The sequence below is a fragment of the Gavialis gangeticus genome, unplaced genomic scaffold (genome assembly GCF_001723915.1).
Source record: "Gavialis gangeticus isolate Ggan-Ray unplaced genomic scaffold, GavGan_comp1, whole genome shotgun sequence".
Taxonomy (NCBI): Eukaryota; Metazoa; Chordata; order Crocodylia; family Gavialidae; genus Gavialis; species Gavialis gangeticus.
Genome location: NW_017729029.1, coordinates 14,756,462 through 14,775,180, shown reverse-complemented (window position 1 = coordinate 14,775,180; position 18,719 = coordinate 14,756,462). Strand labels below are relative to the sequence as shown.

The 18,719-nt window shown below is 44.4% G+C and overlaps 1 protein-coding gene across 9 annotated transcripts in view; it reads left to right on the top strand.

Annotated features, from left to right (window-relative positions):
* Positions 1–17,752, top strand: part of MAP7D3 (MAP7 domain containing 3) — a 37,107-nt gene extending 19,355 nt beyond the window's left edge. For 2 of the 9 annotated variants that reach the window (XM_019521315.1, XM_019521313.1), the window contains 14 exons: positions 545–643; positions 1,108–1,206; positions 2,288–2,413; positions 4,351–4,496; positions 5,213–5,343; positions 5,584–5,834; positions 8,419–8,554; positions 9,623–9,803; positions 10,801–10,905; positions 11,751–11,804; positions 12,999–13,086; positions 13,620–13,821; positions 14,670–14,965; positions 16,274–17,752. In XM_019521315.1, coding sequence (XP_019376860.1) covers positions 545–643; positions 1,108–1,206; positions 2,288–2,413; positions 4,351–4,496; positions 5,213–5,343; positions 5,584–5,834; positions 8,419–8,554; positions 9,623–9,803; positions 10,801–10,905; positions 11,751–11,804; positions 12,999–13,086; positions 13,620–13,821; positions 14,670–14,965; positions 16,274–16,281 — 1,922 coding nt within the window. In that variant the 3' untranslated portion in view covers positions 16,282–17,752. The remainder of the gene's footprint in view (positions 1–544; positions 644–1,107; positions 1,207–2,287; positions 2,414–4,350; positions 4,497–5,212; positions 5,344–5,583; positions 5,835–8,418; positions 8,555–9,622; positions 9,804–10,800; positions 10,906–11,750; positions 11,805–12,998; positions 13,087–13,619; positions 13,822–14,669; positions 14,966–16,273) is intronic. The other 7 variants (XM_019521314.1, XM_019521316.1, XM_019521319.1 and 4 more) reach the window with 7 other exon arrangements.
* The last annotated feature ends 967 nt before the right edge of the window (positions 17,753–18,719 follow it).

Here is an 18,719-nt window from a genome sequence, read left to right as displayed (position 1 = left end):
CATCAAATTTTGGCTTGCTTTTTGGAGCAGATTATAATTTAATTGTTCAGTGGTGTTAATTTTAATAATGCTCTTCAAATTAGCCTTTGTTTTGGGCCTTTCAGATCTTTCTATATTATCTAGACCAGCTACTAGCTTATATTTTAAATGCCCTCAGGTACCGGGCTTGGGGCTTAGAGTCTGGGTTGTGCTGGGCTTGGGGTCTGTCCCTTTTTATTGAATTTAAAGATGGTTTTTTCCTGGATGCATCAGAAGCAGTATCCTACTTTTCTGCAATGAATCTTGATTTTGATTTAAGTCTTAATTTTACCACAAATCCATGCACAGGACAAACTTCAGGATAACTTTGCTGTCCAATGATTTGAAGATACACTTTCATTTCTTGCCACACGTGGATTCTGTAGGGTTGATTTAAATGAATCAGGTGTGTAGATTGCACTGCTATCGCATACGCTATGAGCAGAAATAGTGGGGTTGGTGGTTAACAGAACTCCTCCAGACGCTGGATAAAACTTAATCCTGGGATTTGCATTTTCACTTGCAGGTACCACAAAAAGAAGTGCTTCCTTAAGCAGATTGAGTAACAAAGCCCCTCTACATTCTTCCCAGTCAGCACCCAAAGGTTCACAGGTGGAACAGAAAGGTGTCGGAAACTGATTTTCTTTTGCTTAATTAGGAAAGGGCAAATTAACTATTTGAGATGAGATAACTTAAGTTTTGTCTTTTAAGTTGAATGTCCAAACTTTGTCCATAAATAATTTCTACCAAAAGAGCGCATGCATGCAGGGCATCTGAATGTTTGGATGTAGAGATTGGGATGCACGTGCTACTAGTAACAAACATTTCACTCATAATTCTTGATTTCATGAAATCTATGAAATCTTGGGTTTGTCTAAGATGATTTCCCCAGAGATGGTACTGGAGGGGGGTGTGGGGCATCTGCTAAAATAGACAACCAGCATGGCAGAAGTATTGAATAATGCCACTCAATTCTGCGTAGAGGTATTCTTGGCAATATGAAGAACTAAAGGCAAGAAGGGGGTAGGTCGTGTATTCAACATGCAAATGCCTTATTAAAAAATAATAATCCTTGCACTTGGTCTCTAGGAGGAGCAGGAAAGAAGAGGAGCACGTCTTTGAATAGAATGAATACTAAACCTCACTCTTCCCCTGAGTTAGAGAAGGTGAAAAAGGAAGAAAAACCAGGTGGTTAGCTCTTTCTAAAAACTAACCTTTTACCTTGCAATTTCAAAGCAAGCTGAGGAGAGATTTTTGCCCTGGGCTGTTCCCTCTGCTGTTTCTACTTTTGGAAACTTTTCAAGGATTTTAATTATGTAGTCGTAAGATTAAATTAGCTCTTCAGACTCCCTGCATTTGATGGAAAAATGCTATTGGGAGTTTTTGGTGATTTGTAGCAAATCCGATTGCAAGCAGGCGAGCAAAAGCTTAGAAAAACGACAGGGAGACATTTTAAGGCAAAGAGATGATTTTACTCTGAAGGTTTTATTCTTTACCCAAATCTCACTCTCTTTGGCTTTTAAAAGCTCTGTTGTTTTTCCAGTTTAAAAGCGACTTGTCTGTTCCTGCTGCTGGACTGTTGTGTGTTCCTGAACTAGAGGGAAACTCTTCCCCCACCCTTCTCCCTCTCCCCTTCCCTCTTGTGTCTTTGCATCAAATCCTGTGGTTATTAATACTCTTTTCTAATCGTGTTGTTTACGTGAAGCCAAAGGACGGCTGCTTTTATAACAGATATTTTCCTTTTCAATTAACAAGTTGAAAACTTTCCTTTTTAGCAGCTTTTTGTCATCCCAGGAAGCTGCAGGGTAATGCTTTGGAACCCTTTCGCTGTGAGCACGCTGTGCAAATCGGCTCTTATAGCTGTATGCAGTAACCCATGAGATGTTTCTGGTTTGCACCCTAATCTGTCCAAATAACCTCTCTTGCACTTGAACTTCCAGGGAGCCTTTGCCTAGCTGCGCCCAAAGTTTTTCATGTTTTGACTTTCATTTTAGCACCCATCTCTGTTTTGTTTGTATGTCATCCTTTTTTGCATAAAATAATTAGTAACAAGTCAAGGACAACAAATGCAGTCCTGTCTGATTGCAGCATTTAATCCTTCTGTACTGTTACTAGATATTTCCTTCTTCATGACTTCTTTTTAATATTTTCTTCTGAAAATGTTTTGATTTGCAACAATGCTCACAAACCTCCTTTGCTGTTGTGCTGCTTGTTTCCTTTGTTATATGATTTCACGTTGGATCCTTTTTGATTTGTTCCCATCATTCAGCTCGTCGCTCCCAGTTCAGTCCTCTGGAGAGTAATGTAATCAGCCGCCTCCTCGCTCCCACACAGGCCTCCTTAGCTAGGAGCAAAAGTGCTGCTACATTATCGGCTGATGGACAAGATGCCTCAGGTAACAGGGGTGCAGAAAAAGCCCGCAAGGGATAGCAGTGCTCTTCAAGCAAGACCTGCCATGAGTCTCTAATTGTACTGCCCTTACCCACAGCTCAGGCAGTTAGTTAACACATCACTATGTACCATGCTACTTGCCTAATATTTGCTTTGGTAAAGTAAATGCAGCCCCTTTTCTGTGTTGCATGTTTGTTTTGCAATTTAATTGAGTAGTTTTGCCTTTTAAACTGCAATACCATTTTGGTTGCAGAGAATGTTATAGTGATACTTATTTTTGACCCAATTTGAGCTCTGTGTTTTGAACATGCACCTAAATGAACGAGAGTAACCTTGTAGTACAGAATCTGAAATTTAAAACATTTCAGAGGAGGCATTAAGCAGGAATTATTTATTTTAGGGATACCCTACTGGCTTAAGGAAACAAAATTCTCCATGACTCTTACTGGATGCATCTGTAAGAGAGATCCAGTGTGACCTCTCTTACAGATGCATCCAGTAAATGTATTTTGTTTGCTGTACAGGAGGCTTCAGGTGTTGCGGCACCAACCTGGAATCCACCCCCCTGTTCTTTTTCTCCCTTTCAAGTTGGTTTGCATTTCTTTAAGGCTGTGCAATGTTTGTCAGATTTTATATCTCTTAAACCAGTCAAGATTCTTGGTTAGTCACAGCATTTGTTCACTGCTGCCTTATACCTTTCCTTGGCTTATTCACAGTCCATGTTCACATTCATGTCATCTTTTATTTTACCACAAACTGTTGCTTTACTTCATTTGAGAGAAATACCATCTTTTTTTTTTTTTTATTGACACGCACAGGATGTGAGTCTGGCTCTATTCAGCAAAAACAAGTAGAGATTTCATTGTATCAGTAATTTTAGTGATGCTTTCACCTGCATAACTCTGGTAGTCTCCTTGTTCTTCTCCAGCTCAAATTAATGGTCATAAAGTTCTGTTCTTACAACAATGCTACAGATATTAAAATAAATGTTTTATCCATAATAGTCCAGTAATTGGATGCTGGCATCTGTAGGTTGCTAGAATTTTCTTAATCCTGTAGAAAAATCAAATGTTTCCCCCTTAGACCTGTTAGCTTCTGTTTGTAAATACGTCCATCATAATCCATATTTTGTAGACTTCTATATATGCACCACGGCCTTTTAATTTCTCTTGGTGATCAGTTCTGTGCAGTGGTTGTGTTTTGTCAACATGGCTTGCTGCATATTAAGAACTTAACAATTTTGAAGGTGGTAAAGCAGTTATAATTTGACCATTAATCCTTTACACTCACATTCTTCACTTGCCTCCCATCTCGATTTATTTTTTTAATGCAGATAAAAAAGACCTGAGTATGTGAGTGGTAAATGTGCAAGTACTCTTATACGGTTGCTTATTAAATAAGAACAATACATAAAAAACCCACCCAGGATGCTTAATATGGTAACTGCAATTTGTCACCACTCTTATGAAAAACTGCTCTTCAGGGTGGAGAAAATGATCCCTTTTGCTAGAACATGAGCAGCTACATAATGCAAATGTGTGACATCCCACTCTGGGCTCTAGAAAAGGCTGGCCCATAGAGACCCTCTGATTTGATCTCGAATTACGATAGGTGCAGTGCGACTGAGTTGGAAACTCCATCTGTACACTGCAAGCCTGATGGAGACGATGTTTGAAAAAGCATTCTATTTTTATCTACCCCCAGCTGCTGCTTTCACAATGGTTTTGTTCTTGGTGCTGTTGCTTCTAAAGTACTAATTGCGTGGTGATGGTGGCTTGTCCATGACCTGTTGCAACGTACACTTCCTGCAGTGTTTCCTCTGTATGGTTTCTAACACACAATCTTTCTCTCTCCCTCTCTCTCTCTTTCTCCTCCTGTGTCCTGTTCTCATGCTGTGCACTTGGTTCTCTGTTTTGTCTTGTCGTATTCCTAACTTTATAGAATCTCACCTCTGTCCTCGTTCAGCTTCAGCCAGCTCTGTCAGCACGCCGGTCCACACTCCCCGAGTACCCATACGCAGCAGGAGTATTGACAGATTGAAGACCTCCATACCTGCCTCTGAAACAAGCTCGCCAGACTCTGCACAGGTCTGTCATCTCGACTAAGACGTTGCAAAAAGTAATTCTCTTTTGAGGTAGATTGAACTAGGGCCCTATTGTATAGCTTCACAATCCTGCTCAAGAGCAATATGCATTGCTCCAGAAATGCCCAGTACGCACATCAGAAGCTTTCTTTGCATTGTAGGTAAATGTTACTGAGCAGTGTCTGTCTCAAAGTAGCAGCATTGTAACAATGGGAATTTCTACATCTCTGCATTCCTGTCATCTTCCAAGCAATTGGTTTTAGAGTGAATTTTAAATCATCTTGGGTTGGTCTTTCCATTAAGATTAATAAAAGCAAGTCCAGATGAGAAATGGGAATATTAAAGTGTCATTTTTGTGAGCAAAGACAGCTATTTCAGAGATGGTCTTAAACTGATTGGAAACAAATTTCAAGTGTGTTTGAAGTTAAACTAAAATCAGTCTGTCCCCAGATCTCTTGGATGTGCTTTTCTTCATAATCTACTGAGCCAAGTTCCCAGATTCAGACAGGCTCAAGCTTCTTGGAGAGCTTCAAATCTCCATGAGAATTGTGCAGGCCAAGCTGTTGTATCTTTGAGGACATGTTCATAGATCCAAAGAGCCTTATTAATGTAATGTTGCTGGATCCATGTTCCGACAAAGAAGCATCTTAAATAAGAGGGCAGGCCTTCTGCATTTCTCTATTGTCTTTACATCATCAGTGTTTCTGTGTGTCTGGGCAGAAATCAGAGGCAGAAAAGCAGTCGCCATGTTCTGTGGGAAGACGCCCTCCCTCCCCGTCTGTGTCAGCTCATAGAAGATCTCCTTCCCCAGCTAGTTTGGCAAAGCATCCGCCATCCCCCTCTTCAGTTAGGTATGTGTATCAGTTTAAATCTCTGTTCATCCTAAGTATCATTCAAAACAAAAATGCAGGCTCTGATGCTCTCCAGTTTGGAGCAGTGCGTTGCTGTGTATATCACAGCCCAGAGGAAGGGTACTTGTCTGTGTCTGACCCAACTACACAGTTGGTCCAATACAAGATCGTAAAACAGCCAAAGAAATGGTTCCTCTTCAGTGGCACATTTCAGGCTAAAAAATACTCTTCTCTCAGCAGACAAAATCAAAAGGCGCGTCCACCATCACCCAGCATCTTAAAACAAAGGCCACCCTCTCCAACAACAGTTGCTAAACCAGCACCTATCCAACGACCCCCTCTTACCCCAAGTGTTATCAGTATTACCAAAAAGAAGCCTGAAACCGAGAGCAAACCAAAGGAGAAGAGCACAGATGGAGTGGGACAAGAGCCCGGTGTTTCGCAGCCCTCGGAGAGGGAAACTGTAGCAACTGCCTCAAAGACCAAAGAAGGTAAGTGCCTTCAGGTGACCAGCACGCATCTTATTCCAGATACGGCTGTGGTGGCACTAGCAAGTACACAGCTTGAAGGTGGCACTTACCTAAAGAGAGATCTGGGGATGGGACACCCCCAACACAAATTGAGTTCCTAGGCACCAGCTGTCCCTAAAGATCATGGTGGCAGATTTGGAAAGTGTGCAGGCCAGGCTCCATCCCCTTTCTAAATTTCCCCTGAATGCTGAGTCTGAAGCAGCACCCTCCTAAGGGGAGGAAGAGAAGCCCTGATCTTTCATTGGAGGACTTTGACTCAAATTGGACATCCAGTCCAATTTCTGGCCTTGCCATCAAATTCTCTTGTGATGTTGATTTATGGCTTTCTGCGCTGGACTTCCCTGTGCCCTGGTTTTCCCCATCTGAAAAAGGAAGTTGAATACTTTGCTAGTCTTTGTGAGATATGAGAAAAGTGAAATACAGTAGCTGCTTCCACCCTCTCCAGTTCCTGAGTGGTTCTGCCTTGGTATAGGTGTAATCTGGTTGTATTGTAGTTTGTGCTCTGTAGGGGACGCTAGGAAAGCTTCCCAATAAAGTGTTGGTCAACTATTAATTGTACAGTGGCTTTAGAAAAACATAGTCACTTTACAGTGTGCAGTTTGACTAGACAGTTCAAGGTTTGACTAAAAACAATTTCCTGTTTACGGTTTGGGTGTTAAACAGGCTTAGATTTGCAAACACATACACCCAACAAGTACAAATAGAAGCGTACATCTTTGAAGCCCTAAAATGTAAAGCAGGTACCTTGGCGCTTTACCCCAAAGGTCTACATCCTTCGCAGGCAATATTGTTAGGGTCAGGGCTGCAGGTTTGACACCGTTGATGTTTCAATGGTTACACTATTTTATTGATTTGGGTTTGTGGATGCAGAATACACACCACTCCTCTTGCCTGGACCCCTGCTGCTGCTCTTGTTTGTTATAACAGTGTAGACCAGGGACTGTTGTGTTACTTGCTGTACAAACACACAGGATACATCAGCGTGGCCTCATGCTGGACCCCAGATTGCTGCTTCCAGAATGGAGCCCTACCTACTCCGGGGCAGGACCAGCAATTGGCATTTAGAGCAGCTGGCCGGGCACAGTTCTGAGCCCCTACCCACGCAGCTCTTAGTGGGCAGAGATGGGTCAGACCCCAGAGATGCACTTCCGACACTGCTAGGTGCCGATTCATTAGAAGAACTCAGCAGCTGCCCTTGATGGAAGGCTGGAACTGCATAATGGGTTGTTCACCACAGAACTAGCAAACAGCGTGTGCACGCACCTTTGTCATGCCTCTGCAACTGTGTGCGTGCAGCTGACGTTTTCACTCCTGCAGTGGGCAAGTGGTGTTGTCACATCCACAGCTGTTGAAAAGTCTAACCTACCCACCTCCCCTAAGCATACGAAGGTGTTCAGACATCACAGAAATGCAAATTATAGTCAAGTATCTTATTTTCGGGCCAGAAGCAAAATACCTTTAGCTGCACATGTTGATTTGCTGTCTTGAAGGAGGCAGCTTTTTTCCATTTAACAACTTCCCTGAATGCATAAAGATGATGCTGACTTGAAGACTTTTATGCCAGAGGTTATTGGCTGATCTGTGAAGACATTAACAACAAAAAAATCTTATATCCTCAGCTAGTATAGATAGAGGCCCATCTGCTTCAATAGCTGAAAACTGGGCCCTACTTTTTGCACCTCTGAAAAGGTGGAGATAGTTCCTAAGCCAGGGTTCTGTTTGCTAGGGATTTCTATAGTATGTTCACAGTTAACTTTGTAGAAAGTGGCTTTTTGGAATATTTTTGTTTTCTTATTAACATGGTTCTTTATTCAGATACCACGGTAGAAGGCATAGTATTAAAAGGTGATTGCTTATATGCACATGTGCATGCACACAGCCACTTGGGCTGTTTTGTTCTCCATGGAAATGAGAAATTCCACACGTTGTAGCCATGTGGAAAGATTCATCATTCTAGAGAGTTTGTCCTCTACTGACATGAAGTGCTAGAGATGTACTGCACGTTATTTTCATCAAGGTTCAGTATAAACAAGAAAGCATAAATGTTAAATGAATTTTTCAAAAGATTTTTTTTAAATTTAAATTTGCCTTTTTGCTCCTGAATATGCTTGTTCAGCCTACTAGAGGAACAACTGAGCTTATTTTTATGTAGTAATATCTCGCCAGATGTTTTAACAGAGTTATTAGAATAGGCTCTGAAGGGAATACAGCCGTCTTCTTGGAAGTGCACCTTGCAGTGCTGCAGTGTTACTCCTACTGTAGGTTTAATTATAGTAATTGCATTATTTAAACAATAGCCAGTGCTGGATAGTTGAAACAAATTACAGTTGAATACCTGCAGTGTAAATCAGATGCTTTTGCTGCTCTTTGCTCTGCTCATCCATCTTCCAAATGTTGAATACTGAATAGTCTCTGAGACTGGGCTGTGTCCTTGTGGTCGGTTGGATGGAAGAGATCCCACTCCCTTCTCATTATACAGTGGGGAAGGCATGTTCTGAAGGGGCTGGTCCCATACAACAGCATCTTTTTTTTTTTTAAATTGCAGACCCTAGTAGCAAAACTGTTGCAGGGACCACAACAGCCGAAGAAGCCTCGAAAATCTTGGCAGAGAAACGACGTCTTGCACGAGAGCAGAGAGAGCGCGAAGACCAGGAGAGGATTCAAAGGCTGGAGGAAGAACGGTAACTCTTTGCTACCAGAAAATCAGGGTTTTGGTTTCTTAAACCAGGCTGGGGGCATTTTAGGTGTACATCCCAGCTAGTCAGAATTATTCCACTCTTGGGGCGGGGAGACATCACGGCTGGGGGGATAGGATGACGGAGCACTCTGATAGCAACATCAAGGACTGCGTGTGTGAAATGGGATGGCACTTCCTAGGCAGTGTTACCCTCCCATTTCTCCGCTGGGTCCACTCTTAACATGTTAATACCCTGCTTACCCCACATTTAACTTTCCTCCGAGGGTATCAGGAGTCCTTGGGAAGCGTTCCTCTTCAGCTTTCCAGTGACCAGCTCAGAGACTGTTCCAACTTGCAGGCTACTGGTTGCACACAAAATATGTTATTTCTACCCCGCGCTGAGTATGATAAAGCAAGTTTAGTCAGAGGGGATCCTGTCTTGAGCAGGGGGCTAGACTAGATGACTTTGTGAGGTTCCTTCCAGCCCACCTTTCTTATGACCCTGAATGTCCTTTGTGGAATCACTTGGTCTCTTGATCCAGTTGTCAGTGGACAGATGACCTGATCTCTAAATTGTCTCCCCTGTGGACTGACCCTGCCACCCCTAATCCTGTGTCAGAGTCCGAGAGCATAAATGAACTTCTGTTCCCAGGGATGGCTCCTTCGTATCAGATTTGATTTTCTGCTCCTCTCTGCCCCTCCTTTGGGGATGGAGGTCATTAGAAGGAGCTTAATAAATGGGTTGCTCTGCAGAGCTCTCAAACCAGCACCTTGCACTAGCTTCAAACTCTTACTGTCCTCCTATTCCTGCACCTTAAAGCAGTGCAGATTTCTCAGGGGTACCTGGGAGGAAGGAATGGGGGAGTGGAAGGAAGGAAAGGGGAAATACAGATGGAGGGAAAGGAAGAGAAGTGCACATGCACCTGGGGAAGTCTGTGTGGTTGCAACAACAGCATTGCTTGTTACTTCGTTAGAGACAATGTGGGATGAGAGGGTGGTGCGGCAATAAGAAACGGAGGGCTTGCTGCCTTGGAAGAGATGTGTGGTTTAATCTGCTTCTTGGGAATCCTAGGATCAGAGCAGAGGAAATGGAAAAGAGGGCACTTGAAGACAGGGCCCGGAGGGAAGAGGAGCTCCGGAAGCTGGAGGAAGAAAAACAACTTGCCTATGAAGAGCAGCAAAGGCAAGCGGAAGAGGAGAGGCTTTGCCGGGAGCAAGAGGAGCGGGACAAGCTGGCAGAGCTTCAACAGCAGGTTTGCTTCCTAAGCAGAGACCACAGCTCTGAGCCTCAAGAGAGCAGCGAGGCTTTTTGGGGATCCCGAACCCCAGACATATGTGCTTGGAGGGGCAGGACACCACAGAAAAGCAGCCACTGCCAAAACTCTCCCAAGTCAGGTGGCCGTTGGGTCTGCAAAAGATGCAGATGTTTTCAAAGCAGCTTAGCAGCATTTTGTAGCTTTGTAGACGAGAGCTTTAAAATCCAATAGACCTTCTCCATAACCTTCTGGGGGCTGCTCTTACAGCCACGGACTCTAATTATCAGACACCAGCCCATGGAAAAGGGGCACCACGTCTCACCTGACTTCTTTATAAATGGTAGTGATAATATCTCAGAGAGCAAGGAGACCTGGCTTCTCCTGATCCTGAATACAGGTTTTCATGACTATACATTTTTCAATATATATCAGCTCTATTAAGTAGGTTTAATTGATAGCAGCCCAAAGCCAACGAGGCTTAGTATACAGAAACTGTATCCATGGTGTACTGTCAGATTACTTCTATGCTGCTTCATAAACGTTTCTCGGCATTTTTACACGCTGCCAAACCCACCTAAATTGGTGTTAAAGAAGCATGAATCCTCTTAGCTTCCCAACAAGGCTTGCAGTCATAATAGGAACAATTTTCCATTACAGTAGGAACAATAATCAATGTGGCACCAGGTTTTGAAATACTGTTATCTGACTGCAGTTTTTAAACACGCCCTTTTGGAAAGTTATGAGTTTAAACTCCAACTATCTGAATAGCTTAGGAGGCACCCAAAATATTGTGACTTTCGGAGTTGAATGGGAAATTGTCCTTTGCATGGGGATTTAGGTAAGAGTTGATCTGCAAGTTAAATGGCTAAAAGTGGTCATTTGAACCATTTATCTGTGGGCCTTTTTGCAAAATAGCAAGTAATACAACAGCTCCTCTTCAAAGCCTTGAAGGTGACTGGGGTACTGAAAGTCATTGTCTCCTCCCACCCTTTAGAGAGAGGAAGCTGAAGCCAAAGCTCAAGAAGAAGCCGAAAGACAGAGGCTGGAGCGAGAGAGAATCATGCAGCAGAATATGCAGGAGAGACTCCAAAGAAAAAAGGTGCCTGTTTTCTGCTTTCAGACCTTTCTTAAGTAGCTTGATGATAAAAATGAAATAGGAAACCTGCAGTGGGAACAGTGTCAGCTATAATGGAATAAATCTAATTTTGAGTTGGAACATGGAACGTAAGAATTGCCATTTACTGGCTCAGCCCATACGTCCATCTTGCCCAGTCTCCTGTGTCACACAGCGGGAGAGAGCAGATGCTGAAAGGGAGAGTGAACTGGGTCTGACCAGGGCTTTCCCCTGCTCCTCTCTCACTTGCTGCCTCCAGCATCTAAGGTCCAGGCAGTTTTGATTCGGAGGCTGTGCTCCTCACTCCCCTATTAAATAGCTCCCAATGCCCCTTTCCTCCAGCAATTCATCTAATCCAGGGGTGGGCAAATATTTTGGGCAGAGGGCCACTTACTGAGTTTTGGCAAGCCATCGAGGGCTGCATGACAGGCAGCCAGGGGCAGATAAATATTAATTTTCTAAATTTTTTAGGGGCTCCGTGGGCCAGAAAGAATGGGCTGGCAGGCCGCATCCAGCCCCTGGGCCGCATTTTGTCCACCCCTGTTCTAAACCCTTTGTAAATGTGGGTAAAACTGTCAGCTTCCACAGCATCTTGCGGCCACAAGTTCTGCACTTTAATTGCACACTATATGAAAGAACTGCTCTGTGTTAGTTTTTAAGCAGCCTTACTGCCTATTTATTTCATTTTATGACCCTTAGTTTTTGAATTTTGGGTGAAAGGAGCCTTTTTCAAGTAAGCTTTTAAATACAGAAGTTGATGGAACAAACCCGGTGCATAGAGTTTAGCCCTCTCAGTGCTGCAAAGTTCACTTCTGTTGTCTTTTTAACAGAGAATTGAAGAAATAATGAAAAGAACTCGGAAGTTTGATCAGAGTGAAGTCAAGGTACCTTATTGTTTGTGGTGTGATAGAGGTGCGTGGCGGGAGAGGTCTCGCGTGTCTGGTTCGGATCCTTTCCAAACCTTGCACTTCTGAGGATTGTGTGCCTCTCTCTGCATTATACTGAAATGAAAGGGCTTCCAGTCAGTGCTAGGATCCTGTGCAGCGATTTCCACAGCTTTCTGCTGTAATTCACATGCTCTCCCTGCTCCAGTCAAAGCTGCCTGTGTTAGCAGATGTGTGTGTAGGCAGCGAGGCTGTCCTGACTGTGTCACCTCCACGTGAGAGGTCACAGAGAGGAGCCAGTGAGAAACGAGGCGGATTTTTCATAATAAGTTCCTCATTTATTCAGAAAAACCTTGCTCCAATTGTGAATGCAGCAGAGGGGAGGCCTCGACTCCATTCCAGCATAACTGCTGTTTTAGCAAGTGCTTATGGCTTACCAGGCATTAACTGTGCCCCAGGCTAATGATCATTAGGGTGTTTGATTTTGTACCTTCTTTATCCAGCAGCCTAACTACTTCACAGGCATGAGGCACAGAAATTGCCCTGCTGGCTTAGTCTGGGGGCTGTCTGCCCTCATCCGCCCTCTTCTCCCCAACGGGCCAGCTCCAGATGTCAGAGGAAGATCCTGGACACCTCTGTTTAGACAGACGTAGAATTAATCCTGTGTCCCATGTAGGTCTGCCCATCCCCCAGTAGTGATGGATTTGAGCCCTGAAACGATACATCCTCCCAAAGCTGCACTGTGCGTGGCCCTGCATAGCACAGGGAGATTATAACCATGCAGGACCCCTGATTTAATGAGGGAAATCCCTAGGTCGGAAGCCGGGGCAGAGAGACAAGCCAAGCCTCGGAAACATTAGCCCCTCAGATGATTGCTGTTCCCCTCCGCTACCTCAAGCTGTACACAGTGGTATGGCTCTCAGCTCCCCACGGCAGTGCTGCTGGAACAGATGTGTGCGTGATTTCCTTTCCTTTTGCTGCCGCTAATCCAGCTGGCTTTGCTGCCATGTCTCCAGATTCTTAAAAAATGTTCCTTCTTCAGGGCCCCTGTGTAACCTGGACATAACTTTTTAATGTGTTGGCTCATGGCCTGAGCGATCAGGTTTGGGCCATTGGCCATAGCTGCAGTGCACACTGCATAAATAATACCATGATGCCGGACTCCTGTGAGTAACGCTTGGAGAACTGTTGCAGGGTGAAGAGAAGTCTGCTGCCGGGATTAGTGAGGGAGAGGACGCCGAAGAAGAGGAAGAGCTGGGCCTTGAAAAAGCAGATGACCCTGGTAAGCAATTGCTCACCCAGGACCCAAAGGGTTAGAACTGCCAATACACTGAAGGTGGGCAGTCAGGCATGCAGCACGAGCTGAGTCTAAGGCAGTGGGGCTGTTTGTGGTGATGTGGACACATTGCCAACAGCTGTGTGTTACAATAACAATACATCATTGTAGATGCCAGAAGGCAGAAGATGAACAAGGTGGTTAACCAGAAATGTGAAATGAGTTATATGACCGTGTGGTCATAAGGGTCATACTGCAAAGCAGAGAGGCCACATGATAGACATGTGCCAAGTGTATCCAATTACCCAAGGGCACACCAGATTTCTCACTATAAAAGCAGGCAGTGCAGTTCCTATGCCTTTTTGGACCAAATCTCTAGAGAAGCAATCTAGTTTGCACACCCCTGCAGCCAGCTTTCCAGGAAAGGAGTGAATATTGCAGTGCTGGGAGCTCGACACACTTCAGCCAGGCAAGAAGATACTTGGGGATTTGCTGCATGGCCATGCCATCTCAGACTTCTTTTCTGTCTTTCTTTCCAGAAAAGATGAATGGCGTTACTCTCTCCCAGGAAATCAAGGGGGAGACAGAGAGTTCTTTCGAAGTTGCCTGTGGTTTGACTGGTGCAGAAACTTCAGTGCAAGATGCAGAGGCTGATGAAGTATTTATGAATGGAGATGAGCAAGACAATGAGAGAAGTAACGACAGGAGGTCTTTGCCTGTTAATCAGCTACAAGATTCCAGGTGAGACTCTGTGTCTGTGTGTGTGTAACTTGTGCACTCGATGTACCTTAAGTGAGATTTATGGTCATCTGGTAGAAACACCTGATAGCTTTCTCTAGGCAAAGCCTCACACCAGTGAAATAAATGCTACCTTTAAATTAGGTATGTGATTAAGCTAAATCCACAGGATTTTGCTGTGGACCAGACTTCCCAGCAAGTGAATCATGGGTGTTCCCAGCAAGCAAGGCTTTTAGTTCGTCATCTGTTTAGAGATAAACAATTTCTATCCAGTCCCAGGTAATCTCTTGACTCCTGGACGGTTTTTTTTTAGCTAGTCCAGAACTAATGATGCTTTGGGAATGGCACTGCAAGGACTGTTAAATTTAAGTTTCTTATCATGCCTGCTATCATGTATATGTTGACTGAATACAAAGGCCAGCTGTATCATGATTTCTTCAGAATGGTTGAAACCTGCTCCTTCGTTGGAGTGTGGATTGATGGACTAAAACCCCTCACGCAGGCGTGCCATGATAGACATGTGCCAAGGGTATCAAATTTACCCAAGAGCACACCAGATTTCTCACTGTGAAAGCAGGTGATGCAGTTGCTATACCTTTTTGGACCAAATCTCTAGAGAAACAATTGTCTGAAGATTACTGGTTCAGTAGTGACTGAACAAGATGTTGGTGCAGTTGTCTTCTGCTTTGACTCCTAAAAGAGGAGCAGCATATCCTAGAAATGCTCTTTGGGGAAAATGAGCTGTCTTTTCTAGAGTAAGCAGTTTTGTATCAGTGGCTTCCTGTCTCTTTTCAGTGTAAATAAAAGTTAGATACTCCTGGCTTCTAACAAAAATACTATTCTTTCCCCAGCCCTCCTGCAAAAGAAATGGTTATCCAGAATTCGGAAATATTGCACATGAATGAAGCTGATCACACAGTTGGATTCATACAAAATCTTAATGGAAAATCCAACGCATGGACTTTCAAGGAAATTCTCGATCTTGGAGTACATTCCAAGTCGCCCAGACTGAGTTCAGATAGCATCCCTGCTGATAACTGTCATCAAAACTTGAATGATGCTGCTACACTTCCCTCTGGTCCCAAGTTGGCATTTGAGGAAGATGGTGCAGTGAATCCACCGACCAAACCTATAGAGGCTGCCTCAGGTAATACCCACGACTTCTGTCTGCCTCCTACCCCCTCTGCATGAAGTCAGCTCCGTTAAATGTGCTTTGCACCCAAACGGTAGGTGTCTGAGAAGTATGTTGCTTGTTGAATCAGGATCATGCCCATGCTGCAGTGGTCATAGCTCCCATTCGGTCAGAGCACTCCCTGCCTAGGATGTGGTCAGTGCAGCCAGGTCCTCTCCCAAAAGCAAGCTCAGTCATGGCAGAGCCGCTGTGGCATTCAGCATCCTGAAGATGGGCTGTGCCTGTTAAATGCTGTGCTTTCCGGAAGTGGTAGTGAGAGGCGTTTTGAAGACAGCAACGTGTTAAAACGTCTTTGGCTCCTGCAGCCCTTCATCTGCCAGACTCAGCTGGCGTCCAGCTTTCCCTGCCCACAGTGCTGCAGTTTGGTGGCGGGCTGCTCAGCCTTCGCACCGGGAGCTGCTCCACTTGGGGTTTTGGTGGAACGTCCTTCCACCAGTCCCTTGCACAGCAGGGATTCTCCACAATAGAAGTTCAGGACAGAACTGAACTGTCTTCCATTGGGAGAGAGTCCCCAATACAGAGGGGCTTGTCACAGGAGGCCTTATCCACGCATCAGAGTACAATGCGGCAGTGGAGGAGAGGAGGAAGGTGGTGGCAAGGGGATGGGTGTGCTCTGTGCATCCTCTCTCCAGACACCACATGTGTAAATTATACCACGCGGGCTTTTCAGGCTGGCACCCGTTGGATCTCCCGGGGGCAGACGTGTGCATGATGTACTTTCTTGGATCAGCCCCATTATTTACTGATGTGAGCGTGATGCCCAGATTGTAAATGGGTCTGTGGAGATGCGCTCACTCCAGCCAGGTGATTTGTAGGGGCTAGATACGCTCAGTTGTGTCCCTGCAGTGTCTGCTGTGCCTTACTGGAGACCTGCAGGTTTTGGCGCCTTCGCTTCTTCCTTCCCACAGCCTTTGCTCTGAGGTATTTGAAATGTGCAGCCAAATGCAGTTGCCTCTCTAGAACAGCTCTGTTGAGCTTACTAATAAATTACATGTATTTTTATTGAAGGAAGAATCAATTTTGAGGTTGGCTTTGATGCTTTGAGGTAGGGCCACATAGGATGCAAGCCTGTAACAGATGCATTCCCAAATCCCTCTGCCTTGCACCAACTGGCTTGTCCACGGACAGGAGTGGACTGAGCAGCCAAGTGATTCTCAGCCAAGCTCTGGCCCCTGCCGGTGACATGGCAGTTTGGCATGTGGTGCGTAGTATGTTACGCTGCATTTAACTGCGTTAACCATTTCTTCTTTGCTCTTTGGACAGAACTGTGAACACTAGAGCCCAGGAGAAATAACCTGATTGCACTTCAGTGACAGTGTTTCACCGAGCACCGAAGGCCTTGCTTTGAAAAGCTGCTTGTTTACCTTGACCCACCTTCAAGCTTGCAAAAAAAAAAAAAGACGACCAGGGAAGGGATAGCAGACTTCAAAATTTGCACCTTGAAACACTTCAGGGAGACTCCTTTGCTGTTGTTCCTTTTCCATGTGTTTAGTGGACTGTTTTTGACAAGGCTTCCTGGTTACAGATGACCCGTTTTCCTTTTACGATCTCTGTATGACTCTGTCTCCAAGTCCCTTACTTTGGTATTAGTGCGGTGTACGGGTGTTGCCCCTGCAGCTGCCCCAGCTGGTTACTGACAAGTTTTGCACGGCCCTAGAACAGCACATGGCAAACGTTTAACGAAGATGCATTTGGTGAGGAGCAAAACCAAACCCAGGGGTAACATTTCCCTACAATGTCTCCAGACTCATGAATGCAGGTAGGATATTTAAGAAAAGCTAAATTCAGTATCTTTCATCCAGCGTCGGATTTAAGAAAACTGATGCTGGATTACTTTGAATGTGAAAGTAGTAGTAGTTTAACAACACAGCATCATATCATCACTAGTGCATTTTAATGTTGGAGTAGCTTTTTGTAGTACACACCAGTACACAGGCACTAATACTTTGCAACACGGTTAAGTACCTAGACATGTTTGCCATAGTGCAGCTCAATATTTGTCTTGCTTTTTAAAATGTTTTCGTTTGGATTACATATTTAAGGTTATCTACTCTCATGTAAGTATTATTTTATTGTGTACATAACAGTATTAGACCACTGCAGTCATGTTTTGTTCATGTTAATAATTCTAAATGTTCCCATGCTAGCTTTATAACAACGGCTGCAAATTTCGTATGTGTTTCCCTTCCCTCGAGTCTGCATAAAGGAAGCTACTTAACCTAAACTTGCCTGCTTTTTACAGCATGAAGAGATTAACTGAGCATCTTTTTTGAAATTGGCTGCTGTTAGAAGTTCAAATGCAGTCCTGTTCTTATGCCTCCGTAATAGATGTACCAGATAAGTGACTTCCTTTTAAGAATTGCTTTCTCAAACCCCGCTTTAAGCCATTGGCTGAAAATGAACTAAATGAATCATCCAAATAGAAGCTGCATTTTCAGTGTTTAAATGCAAATGTTTTTGCTGGAACTAAACTGCGTTCCTTTCTTGACACCACAATAAAATAGGAAACCTTCCTCTTACCCCTTTGCTATTCAGACTCTAGCAGAACTGTTTTAGACTTAGAGCAGTGCCTTAGCTAAGAAGAAAATGTATTTTTGTATAATAGCTGTTTCATTCTGGCAGAGACAATCATTCTAACAAACCAGATGCTGATATTTTTTCTGTGCAGATATTATTTGTTGAATGCTCTGTTACAGCTGTATGTAAATATGTGTGCACTGTTAAATAAACTTTGCAGTTGAACCGATGCCTTTTTTATGATGACCCACCTGCCCACCCCAGTAGTCAGGAGATGTTGCTTTTAAAATTGTATTTGTGTGGTTGAAAATCGTCTTTGTGCTGCTGCACTGCCTGCAGTGGGTCCTGTACAAGCCGACTGAAGTCCTCTAAGAACAAACTCCAATTTTTCAGTTTTTGTCTTCCAAAAACCAGTGACTCGTTCTAACTTTTTCCCTTGGCAGTACTTTCCAGCCTGGCAAGGAAGGGAATACATCACACTTTGGACAGTACATCTCACTTTTTTTCTTAACAACTTCTCCAGTTTGTTGCAGGTGCTGAGACGATGCACAGTGGCTGGAGTAGCCCTGACTTGGTGAATGTCTCTGCATCAGGTACACTTTATTTTCCCTCATCAATTTTTGTTGCTTAGGTACTGCTGAATGTCCTATACCCTAGAGATCTGTTGTAACTAAGACTCAGGCCATATGTTCACTCCAGAGTGGGGTTACTGCAGCTCTACTAACCAGGCCTACTGGCTTTGAATTCAGCTCGGGTGAACACGCAGGGGCTTGAGTGTAGACTCAGTGCATGGGGAGGGACCTTTGCACAGCCCTTGACTGTAGCCCAAGCTGCCACGGGTTCGCTCCTGTTTGGTGCCTGAGCTGGCTGGCATCGTACGTCCCTGGGTCCTGCCAGCTTCCCTCCGATTTACAACACAGCCATGCCTCTAGTTCCAGCTAGCCTGCAGTTGTGCCCGGCTTGTACAGCACTTGGCAGAGGTGCTTTGCTAGTTGTGCGTGTCCTGCTTCCCTGTGAGGTGTACAGATGCCGGGGGGGGGGGTGTACACGCACACGTATGCAGAAACCCATAGGTGAAGCGGGTTAAGCTAGTTTGTTTGTTCCCAGCCATGGATTTGTGCCCTCAGCTTCTCTGCAGTTTAACTAGAAATCCCAGTTGACTGATTCGAAGCCTTGAGTGGAGTGGCCTTTA